The 12008-nt window shown below is 41.0% G+C and overlaps 1 protein-coding gene across 3 annotated transcripts in view; it reads right to left on the bottom strand.

Moving 5' to 3' along the window:
* Positions 1 to 1896: 1896 nt before the first annotated feature.
* Positions 1897 to 12008, bottom strand: part of LOC138052988 (uncharacterized) — a 23407-nt gene continuing 13295 nt past the window's right edge. For all 3 annotated transcript variants that reach the window (XM_068899633.1, XM_068899634.1, XM_068899632.1), the window contains exons 2-9: positions 11825 to 12008; positions 7653 to 7824; positions 7071 to 7165; positions 6239 to 6392; positions 5917 to 5980; positions 4756 to 5021; positions 3420 to 3579; positions 1897 to 2364 (exon numbers count right to left, since the gene is read on the bottom strand). The exon at positions 11825 to 12008 is cut by the window's right edge and continues 336 nt beyond it. In XM_068899633.1, coding sequence (XP_068755734.1) covers positions 2123 to 2364; positions 3420 to 3579; positions 4756 to 5021; positions 5917 to 5980; positions 6239 to 6392; positions 7071 to 7165; positions 7653 to 7824; positions 11825 to 12008 — 1337 coding nt within the window. In that variant the 3' untranslated portion in view covers positions 1897 to 2122. The remainder of the gene's footprint in view (positions 2365 to 3419; positions 3580 to 4755; positions 5022 to 5916; positions 5981 to 6238; positions 6393 to 7070; positions 7166 to 7652; positions 7825 to 11824) is intronic.

Here is a 12008-nt window from a genome sequence, read left to right as displayed (position 1 = left end):
ACGAGTGAGCGAAGCGAACGAGTGAGAGATAATTTCAACACGAGAAGATAAAACTTGTATCCCCAAGCGGCCATGTAATGTTCTGTTTATTATTTGTAGATATTGGTGAAATGTCTAGATTTAAAACTACTTTACTCATTTTCGAAATCCGGGTTAAAAAGTGGTCACCATTCGCTAAAACACGCATGTTGTGTAACATGAAACAAGATATAATGAAAGTTATGACAAGCAAATCATGACAATGTAAAATTTTGCAATAAAAATTTTCATGTAGTAGAGAAGAATTATATTAAAGCACAAAAGTGTCTTACAATGAAGAGAAAGCTCGTGTATTATTGGCTAATCGCGTTTGGTACCATGACGACACCTATATTTTCACATGTAAGAGATGAAAATGATATGTTCACTGCGCGCGGTAAAGATATGATTTTTTAGCAAAAGGAGAAATCCTGGTATTTCATCAGTATCTATATAATAGTTATTAATTATACCTCGATAAAACGCACAATGAGTGTTTTTGAGAAGAGTGTCAGAATTATGTTGTTGAGGTTCTCTCCCTACAATCTCTCCAAGAAAGTAGAGGGTCACGTTTCCAATACGGGTCCAGGTGGCTTCCCTTTTTCTTTACTTCACCAATTTCCACTATTTCATGTGTCCGATTCCCGAAAACCGATTGAAAAACCGTCGGAGCCTGTCGCACGCCAAATCTCCAACATCATCCTCCGTCGAAAAAACATGGCAGAGACCCTCCTGTGAGACTGATAAAATAAGCGAGAAACTTTAAGGAACACATTCGTTGGTGTCCGTATTTTATCAGTCAAACCGTTTTCTTTATGTACAACTGATTTCTACTGGCTTTTATTACTCAGGTGTTCTACAAAAAGCTTGTAATGAGTCTTAACTTGAAGTTCATCCTTCGTCGTTGTCGTCCTTCGTGCACAAATGGCCTCACTTAATTACGGCCCCTTCTTGAAATATTTTGTTAGCCTTAACAACATTTTTCCTCCGGCTGAGCTCGTTTACTAGGGTCCCGTCCACACGTATCCGAATATTTTTTAATCCGCATTTTTTTCTTTGCGGATTCGCTTTCCGTCCACAAGGTATCCATCGAATCCGACATGCAAATCCGCAACTTTTTGAATCCGATCTCCTGAGTGGAAAGTTTTGAATACGCAAAGAATTTGGAATGGTGTGGACGGTCGATTCCGTATACTTTCAAATCCGATGACGCTACAAACTCATATCCAGTCTTTACCGTGTGAATATTCAACATGACCGCTGAACGAATTGCTCTCTCTTTTTTTGTCTCCAACTCGCACGCCTTATGGCGCATAATCTGTTGACAATAGTAACAGAGGAGTCCTGGATACTAGGACGAATCTCAGGATACGTGTGGACAGGCAAATTCGATTTGAATCCCGATACGTGTTGACGTGAAAATTTTAGAATTCGCAAAGATCAAGTCGTAGAGATGGTGCAGTGGTGAGAGCACTCAGCGTCATATGTGTTGGTTCTCTACTGCGTACCAAGAGGTTTTTCTCCGGGTACTCCGGTTTTCCCCTCTCCCCAAAAGCCAACATTTGATTTGCATTGATTTGTAAATTTCAATTTACGGTGTCCCCAATTAGTACTCTAGTGCTAGACGTTTAGACACTATCTAGCCTTTGTACATCCGCCTCCTCCTCTCGCAAACAATCGGGGAGAGAATTTTGCGAGGGGAGGAGGGAGATGTACAAAGGCCAAAAATATCCGGATGTGTGTGGACGGGGCCAAGGAGATTTGCAGCTTTTTTTTTCCTATGGTTTCTGGTGTATTCTAAATAAATGAATGTAAAAAGTCATTTAACGGTTCTGGAACTTGACTATTTTATAAATAGTAAGTAAATGACAACAAAAAGTGATTCAAAAAAGACTTTAAATGGCGTTTTCTACTTGTATTAAATTTAGAAACAAAGAACAATAGAAGTTAAAACCTCAGTAATCTTACGAAAAAAGTTGGAAAACAAGTCTTGGTTCGTATAGGACGATAGTAATTTTACGTATGTATACCAGAGTGCTCGCAGTGCATATCAAACGACTACTTCATGAAGTACTTGTGTCATGGTGACGAAAACTTCAAATTGTCACACAGAAACCATGTCTGCGTTACCATTTCCATCAATGCAACGCTTTGAAGCTCCGTCAGCGGCTGATTCTTTGTCACGCAATTTTTTCAATCCTTCTATCCACCGGTCGTGAAACAGTTGATATTCTGCGATCATGTCATCGAGTTTGTCGCGACTGCTGTTGTCGCAAGGATGAAGTTTAACTTCGTCATCGTTTATTGAATACGTCCCTGTCGGAGCAAACTGCATTCGCTGGTTTCCTGAAAGAGAGAAGCGAAGTCATTATAATTCTGCAAGATCCCTTCACCTCGCCATTTAGTACAAAGCTGTAACTTATTCACAAGTAAGACAAATCAGGAATGAAAATCGAAGGCAGCGCAATTGCAAATAAAGCCGGATACTTTTTAAACTAGCATTTTCCGGCGGGTCTAAAACACGGGTCACTTTTCACGGGTCACTTATTCATTGGTGAATGAAATGAGATTTATTTCAGTATCTATGGTGGAGAAAACTCCGAATGCTCCTTTGCAGAATTCGAACTTACGTAGGTAAAGGTAAAGTCGCGCTCAAGCCAACTAGGGCCCATACGGCCGGAGCTTATCCCGGTTATGTCGTAGCATGAAGCAAGTGTAAGAATAATTACTCCCCGTAGGATGGGATGCTAGTCCATCGCAGGGATACCCCCCAGCAGTATGTCATTTGCCGGTACTTATTTGATGAAAGCATGGTTAGCGCTAACCAGCGCTCTTTTAAAATACTATGAAAATCTATAGGTTTTGATACCTCTTAAGCAACGGTTAGCGTTAACCAGCCTTCGAGTGAACCGGCCTCTGGGTGGTAGACAGGCAGTGTGGAGGAAATTGTCTTGTTTATGGAAACGACAAAATGGCAGAGCTACACATGTAGGCCTCGACCTTCCGATTACTAGTTCGGATGCTCTATACCTGAGCTATAGGAGACTCGTAGGTTACGAAGCTGTAGGTTCGACTTCTGCAAAGGAGAACTCGGATTTTTCCGAGCTTCCGAGCATCCCCGAGTCCTAGCTCCTACGGGTCTCCTGTAGCTCAATGATGGAGCCTTTCAACTACTAATCGGAAGGTCGTAGGTTGGACTTCTGCAAAGGAGCACTCGGATTTTTCCGAGTATCCCCGAGTCCTAGCTCCTACGGGTCTCCTATAGCTTAGTGATGGAGCGTTCCAACTACTAATCGGAAGGTCGTAGGTTCTACTCCTGCAAAGGAACACTCGGATTTCTTTCGATTACCCCAGAGTCACGATCGATCGATAAATAAATCACTTCATTGAGAACAACTTACGTAATTTAGGGCGTCGGCAAATAAATTCCCACAAAATGCCAATTAAAAAGAATGCCACGGCCACGCCCAGACCAACATACATAACCACTTCAAAAATCTCTTCTTGATAAAATAGTTCTTCTGCTGCCTTTAACTGTTGATTTTCATCGTCGGTTGGGTTCTGAAAATAACATGGAAATAAATATTGCAGTATGTATTTGGGGTGTTTGTGGATTTTTTGATTGTCAGAGCGGAAACGACTATGCCACGACACGATTTTGAAGTATCTGGTCCACAGCATTAGAGCGGTGTTCGATTGAGTGTGATTGGCTTCAAAACGTCGCGTTGCATTCTCAGCTAATCACAAGTGAAAGCAACCAAGGCGTGAGTCACATGACTTGCTCGCTCGTGCTTTCCCGCGCTTTCCTTCGCCTTAGCGCACGCTTCATGTATGATTGGCTAACTGCGGAGTCAGCCTGTTTTGTGATTAGCTGAAGTGATAACTTAAGATTACGTTTAACATTGAATTACTGGCTTAAATCATTGTTAATAGACCTAATCGGTTAACTCAATGTTGTAGCCAATTCAAATCTTCCGGGATTAAGAATCTTTGTGTCTTGTATTTGCATGATAATGTAGCATTCATATTTAAATGATATGGAAATACCTGGAACAAAACGTTTTATTCCTAAAGGGTTTGAATTGGGTATACCATTGCGTAAGCCGATTAGGTGTATATATGGAGATGGTTATGAAACTCGACGAGTTTCTTTATTTTATGTTTTTGTTCGCTATCTTGGCACTGACCATGCACAAACCACCCTTTTTCTAAAAAGCAGCCAATCAAAAGTTTCGATTAATTTATTGAAAACTCAGTTGTGAACCAAGAACAAAAGATTGTATATGGTCATTTCAAGATCACATGAAACGCGATGTAACCGTTCTCAATTTTGAAGTTTCCAGAGTTTTAAAACCAGTCCTCTATGAACTATGTTCAAATCGAACAAAAGAAATCGTTTCCTCGGAGAAGAATTCAATTTCACGAGGATTTCTTAAAGAAACCAACTTGGCCGCGGTTTCTTTGCTAAGGGCAACAACATGGCCGCCCAAATGACATGTTAAAGGTGAGAGTGGTTTCTTCACAATAAACAAAAGAGCATTTTCTAGAATACATGATCTTAGGAATTGAAGGTGATCAAGTTGAACAAGCATTTAGAGAGTATCATTATGGTTCAAACCCTATTTTGATATAATTAAGAAAAGATCTTTACCTGAAAGACATGATCCGAGGAAGAAAATATATTTGTGATCGATTTGCCCATGCATTTAAAAGAAATCGCAATAGGTGCAACCTTACCTTGAGAGGGACAAGGTTTGAGGCTATAATCTCAAACACCTCTTGGGGATGGTTGCGCAGGAACTTTCGAACACACTTTTCAAGCTTTGAGGAATTCTTTGCCAACACCACTCCGTAGGTGATTTGATGATCGACGTATCTTTCGATCCTGATTGGTGCTTCTTGAATGAGGTTCAGAGAATGGGTTAAAACGTAGTTATCAACCAATGCTCCATCGATTTCGTGCGCCAGGAGAGCTTGCGTCAATTTCATCACGTGAGGAAAAACTGAAGCAGAAATCCAGAGGAACTTTCAGAAATTTAGTTGAAGTACTCAAGGTTGGAGTGATTGACAGTCACATATACGCCAGAATGGATACAATCCGGCCACAGATCGACGAAGGTTCCGGTGATGTAAAAAAGTAAAGATTGGAGAGCGGGGACCGGGGATAGCGCAGTGGTTAGAGCACTCGCTTTCCAGGAATGTGCTCCGGATCGATTTCCGGATTCTGTGCCATATAAGGGCTGAGTTTGTTTGTTCTCTACTTTGCTCGTAGAGGTTTTTCCCCAGGTACTCCGGTTTTCCCTTTTCCTCAAAAACCAACATTGAAGCCCCATTAGGGAAGGGGGAGCCTTAGTATCCCGTATCCCATTAATTTTTGGCCTAAATGTCCCGTAACCCGTGAACGTTAAGCCCTGTGGTTTGTATCCCTATAATACCAGCTACCTCTGATGACGTGATTATGTCCCTGAGGGGGAGGGTCTTTCTCGAAAGCGTTCTCTGGAGAGACCGATATTGGTACATATTGCGAAAATTTTGTGATTATCTTATTTACTTTTTACGCCTTTTATTTCAAAACAATATCCCGGAATCTCTTCTTTAAATACCCTGTATCCAGTTTATATTTCCCCCAAACATTCGTATCCCTATATAACCTAAATATCCCGTATCACGATAACCCTAATAGGGCCTCAACATTTGATTTGTAGTCTCCCCAGTTAGTAGAGCACTCGTGCTAGGCTAAATAACCTTGAGACGTTTTTAAAGCTATTATTATTATTATTATTATTATTATTATTATTATTATTATTATTATTATTATACTTTATCTCTGTGATGACTGAAACTCATATTCTCACATTTGTCTGGCTGTAGTCAGTTAAAAATCACCCCAGGGGTTACCTTTCATGTCTGCGTTTATAGTGACTCCAAGCTTGAACTCTTCGCTTCCGTTAACAGCCCCAATCTACGATGAAAGAAGTACCGAGGAAATTAAATCACGGGGCAATACCGCATCTAACATAAAAAAACCTCCGAGATCTCAAGGACGTTAAACAGTAGACTGCAAAATGGTCCTCATTGGTGAGCAGAATGCGACCGTTATACAGTGTATTTAGAAACTTACAAGTGACGCCTCCGTGACCGCGATTTGCCGAACCGTCTGAGTTCGTCTAAAATGGCGTTTTCATAGCGATTTAGCACAACAACGGACTTGCAGATTTACCTTTGAGCCGTGGATTTTGAAGACCTGCACTGTACTGGCAGACAAAGAGGCGGTGACAAGGGCTGTAAATATTGAGACGATTATAACACCAGTGATAATCCATAAGATGCAAAAGACTCTGCCCAGAACTGACTTTGGCGATCGGTCACCATACCTGTGAGTGACAAAAATACATAACAGCGAATACAATTAAACGCTGATGAGCAGAGTGAAATGGTCATCCAGTCAATTCAATTGGTTCGTCATTCCATCACACTCAGCATGTTAGTCGCTTAGACCCAGTGAAACGTCATGTACCGAACTTAAATCCCTCTTTGGGTCGACCCAAATAGTAAAGTTCACAGGGTTGATTCAAACGTCGAAATTATGACTAATCACAATGTACAATGCTTTCGTGAATGAAAGGATATGTGGGACGGAAAAATAAATTATACAAATGCATGCATTTTATTCTGGACCTGAGAAGTTTGAATCGAAGTCGTCCACAGTCGATTTTCCATGTAAACCACTCGAACTTAATTCTTGGGTCGATCCAAATTAGATGAGTCGAACTTAATTGATTCAAAGGTCGATCGTCTTTTTTTTTCAATGTACTTTATTGAATGAATTAGGTTCGTTACCGTTTGCGTACATGAAAAGTTGACGTTTGAACTGCGCCTTAGGGTCTTCAGAGTGGCGCATGTTTGTACACAGGTCCTACAGCCCGTATATTCGTAACAGTGATAACAGAACTTAGGCTCTGAAATTTCCATTTAGCCAAGTAGTCCACAGATTTTTAACGCACCAATTAAGACCCTCCCTGAATATGAACTCTAAGAGAACCTTTCCATACCCCACTGTTGTCATGGTGACCAAAGCCCACCAGAAGCCTTCCCATGATCCTCGAAGAAACGGTGGTGGAAATTCTCCTGGGTTACTGGTGTGATCCTGGCAACAGTTAAACACCATAATCATCAATTTCAATACATTTACTATACTCGGTGCAGGTTTTTATGGCCAATTTAAGGACTCAGTTATTGATCAAACCAGATGATAAACGAAAATTCACCGTTGCGTTCTCACATAATGAAAAAGTAGTGGAAATTTGTAATTTAACGCAAGAGAGGATGACGGGATAGAACACATTCCCATACCCTCAATCTTTCTTTAGCTTCGAGGCATGCTGTGAAAGTTATTTTGGTGTCGTGCCCATGGTCGCGCAGTCATTGATCAATTACAACTAACCAATCAGGTGTCTTTCTTAAAATAGCTACGTATCATGACCGCGGCCCGGGTTAAATGACAAAAATATAGGAGCCGGAGAGGTTGCCTCGGAAAAAGTGAGCAAACAGAAATTCCCGGACTTTTATTCCAAAATCAGACGCAAATTTAACGATAAGAACGCACCCAAGTTTCACAAGGTAATGAAGCTCACCAAGAACCAAATGATAATTCCTGACAGTGAGGCTGTAACTAAAATGAAAACCAGCATTGGCCAGGCATTGGCTACCGTTGAGATCAGAATGTGAGTCCTGGTTTTGTCTTGTTCATTGTGAACCAAAAGGATGACTCGAGGTGCAGTCACTACGCCAATGAATGCCCGGTCCCTTGGGAATGAAAAGAAAAGTTAACCATTTGAAAAATTGCTTTTCTTTTATGACGCAATTAATAGCGGGGTAACATAGCTTTTCTTGTTTAATAATAATAATAATAATAATAATAATAATAATAATAATAATAATAATAATAATAATAATAATAATAATAATAATAATAATAATAATAATAAAGGGGCTCTGGGTGGTTGGTGCCTTATCTTTTGGTGTGTAGGGATGGCGCAGTGGTGAGAGCACTCGCCTCCCACCGAAGTGGCCAGGGTTCGATTCCCAGACTCAGCGTCATATGTGGGTTGAGTTTCTTGGTTCTCTGCTCTGCACCGAGAGGTTTTTCTCCGGGTACTCCGGGTACTCCGGGTACACCAAAATTTGATTTGATTTGCATTTGCGTTAACTTATTAATTACAAATTACAGTGTCCCCGATTAGTGCTCTACAGAGCTATAAGATTAGACACTTAAATAAAGTTCCTTTCTTTTTTTAGCCTACCACGGGAATATGGACGCTCCCACCAGAGTCTTGAGTGGCACCTTTAGCAAGTGCCCGAAACCCAAAAGCCACCAGTGTTAGGGTTACAACAACTTCATTTGATGAGAGAATGTCAAATATTGAATTTCACTCTAACGACGTCAACGGGACCGAAGCTTTTAGTGAAGGTGTCGTGTCCGGCAGGTGTCCTGCGGATCCGCAGCGCAGGCCCGGTCGTCATCCTGCTACTGCTGAACAACGACAGACGAGATTAGGATGGTCAAAGGAGGATAACAAACGGTTGTTTGAATGTTACGTCAGGAGTGAACCAGAGAGGCGAGTGTACAGACTGAAAAGACCGTAACATCAACAACGAACTAACAGAAGTCACCGACCAGAGATTGGCTGATCAAGTACGCCAGATTAAGTGGCTAGAGGAGTGTGGAGCAAGAGGAAATAGCAATACGAGTAAGACATGAACATCAGGATACTGAAACTATAGAGCATCTTACCACAGATACACCAGACCATGCAACAACATCTGATATCCAAGAAGAACACCAACGTGAAGAGGAACCCAGAGTTTTCACTGCTGAAGATTACAAGAAGAGATCAGCCCAGAACTTTAAGCCCTCTGCGACAGTATCCTAGAAATTATACAACTAGAACAGAGAATAGGATTACCATCACTGAAGTCTTGCGAAAGAACGAAGCTGAGAGCGGAAGTTGGAAAAATCAATGAAGCCGTCAAAAGGATTCAGACGCACAAACATTACTGAACTGAATTCTTTATTGTATGCAGCTGCATATGTTACTACAGAAAGAATGGGAATGACAAAAGGGAGGAAAGGGAGAAGAACTAAAGAGCCATTCTAAAAGAGAAGGATTAAGAGGAATATCGAAACTTGGAGAAAAGACCTGAGCAAGATTGAGGAAGTCCGAAGAGGAAACATGAGACTGAAACAAAGAGAGAGGGAAAGGTTGAACAGAAAATATCATCTTGAGGAAAGGGGCACTTTGTATGTCTCAGGCATGTTGAAATAGAAGATCAAGGCAGGTGGAGTTAAGATCAAAAGATACGACGAGAGATGTCAACAGTTCAAGCTGCGTTGAAGGAGAAAGTGATTGTTGAAGAAGAGAGTCTGCAGGACTATGAGAGGAGGAGGAAAGACAAGAAAGTTAAAAACTGAAAGGAGAAAGCCCTACATGGTGCATTTGTGCAACAAATATCAGATGAAGCTGGACAGGAGTCTTGGAGATGGCTCAGGAATGGATTCTTAAAAAACGAGACAGAAGGTTTGATTCTTGCTGCTCAGGAACAAGCTTTAAGAACAAACTCGATCAAGAACAGCATAGATAAGACCTCAGAGACACCACCGTGTAGATTGTGTGGAGATGCCACTGAAACAGTACGACACATTGTCAGTGGATGCAAGAAGCGTGCCCAGAGAGAGTATAGGAAGCGCCACGACAAGGTGGCCCAGCGGGTACACTGGGAGATGTGCAGGAAATATGGCATAGAGTGTACTGACAAGTAGTATGTCCACCCACCCTTGTCAATCGCAGAAAATGGAGAAGTGAGGATTACGTGGGACATGACTATCTACATAGAAAAAGTGCTGAAGCATAATCGGCCAGATATAACTCTAATGCATAAAGACACACAGAAATGGACACTTATTGACATAGCTGTGCCAGCGAACCAGAACATCACCAGAACCGAAGAGGAGAAGGTTGAAAAGAACCAGGAACTAGCATTTGAAATCAAAAGGATTCAGGGAGCCTCGAAAGTCACAAGAACTCAAGAGCACCAATCGCGATAGGTATTATTACCTATCATGATTGGTGCTCTTGGAAGCATATCAAAAGGTGCAAAGACCTGGTTTGGCAAGCTAGATGTACCTGACTTCCTTGGAAGAGTACCATTATCTGAAACACAATAAACATTACCCAATAGAACACCTGACAACTGCAGAGAATCGAATAACAATACTACTACTACTACTACTACTACTACTACTACTACTACTACTACTACTACTACTACTACTACTACTACTACTACTACTACTACTAATAATAATAATAATGATGATGATGATGATGATGATGATTTTGATGATACTTATTTAAGTGCCAAGTGTATTTAGCACTGCGGCATGCATTGGGGACACTGTACACTAATCACTAATCAACTCAATTCATATCAAATTATCGGTTAGTTTTTGAGGAGATGAAAAAACCGGTGTAATCGGTCGAGAAATCCCTCTCGGAGCAGAACAGAGAACCAACAAACTCGACCCACAACCACAACCCAAGTCTGGGAATGGAACCCATCAATGCTGCAACATTGCTCCACATTGCTCCTCACTGTTGTTAGTTAACTAAACAAACGTACAGAAAACTGTTCCCGCGGAAGTAACGTTGATGTTATCGATTTTGTGGCCAATTTTACATTGTCTCACGCAAATGGAGCCTTCTCCCTGGATAAAACGTTTTTGCATTTGCGTTCCTCAGATAGGAACATTTGTTTTACATGAGGTTTATGAATTTCCTGGCTAACGCAACTCTGGGAACTATCACGGCACTTCCTATTATGAGGTCGAAGATGATTGTAAAAGTGAGATTACAGATGTGCTTTGCACTTAAACACCAATTTCATTTCCAGTGTCATCCTTCCCTTGACCAGGGGTCAAATGCAAAAAGACCATATTTGATTGGCTGTTGGAAAACAGTTTCATTTCCTGCCATTTAACCAGATGTTAGTTTTCACGGGGAAAAATTGTTTGCAGAGTTTTATGCCCTAGAAGCTATTGACCCCTGCGAATTGTACATTATAGTCTTTAAAGCCTCATACTAAGCTTTCTTTCCAAAGGGTTTAGCTTTTCCTAACCTCTCGAGAGCGTAGTCCAATGCGTCGTGGAATGTGCTTTACTTTAGAGGAAGAAACCATATTTCTAAAAGATTGACTTTCCACGCATATTCAGATTACCGTTCACGCACGCGTAGTTATTTAACCGGAAGCAGAGTTTTCTTGTTCCGGTTTTGGATTATTCCAGAGCCACCCGCTTCCGTTCTGCTCGGCAACACTGACGGCCCACTATCGCTGATGAAAAAAGCTATATTGATATCGGCGCCATACAAGTTTATTATTATTATTATTATTATTATTATTGTTATTATTATTATTATTATTATTATTATTACTATTACTATTATTATTATTATTATTGTTCCCAGCGCGTCGGACGCGCTGGTAACGAGATTGCTTAAAAACCTAAAATGAACGCAAGGACATTTACAGAGACTGCTCATGCGTGATGTTCCCCTTGGTTTGGTTTAGGGATTGGGGATTGCGTCAGTTCGGTTTGAAGGGCAAATGCAAACGCCTTCTCTTTCTCTTTCATCTACACCTGAAACAATCGTCTAGACACGTTTCTTTTTTTGCTTACGCCTGCGCGTGTTTGCGTTTTAGATTTAACAGAACTTTAGTACTTCGTTTTCAAGTTTTTAATTTGTCTTACCTAAATGAGTTGGCAGATGAATCATATCCATAAAGTGGAAACGTAAGATCAAAGGTGTCGTCTTCAATATGATTCTCAGCATTCCGCACAGACTTCAGCAATTTACCAAACAGAACTTTGGTATCTTTGTGGCAACAGCTTGACAAAGCAGCCTTTAGAATCCCAGAGAACATTCCATCTACGG

The sequence above is a fragment of the Montipora capricornis genome, chromosome 6 (genome assembly GCF_036669925.1).
Source record: "Montipora capricornis isolate CH-2021 chromosome 6, ASM3666992v2, whole genome shotgun sequence".
NCBI lineage: Eukaryota > Metazoa > Cnidaria > Anthozoa > Scleractinia > Acroporidae > Montipora > Montipora capricornis.
Note: the sequence above shows the minus strand (reverse complement) of the source record. Positions and strands in the feature narration are given on the sequence as shown.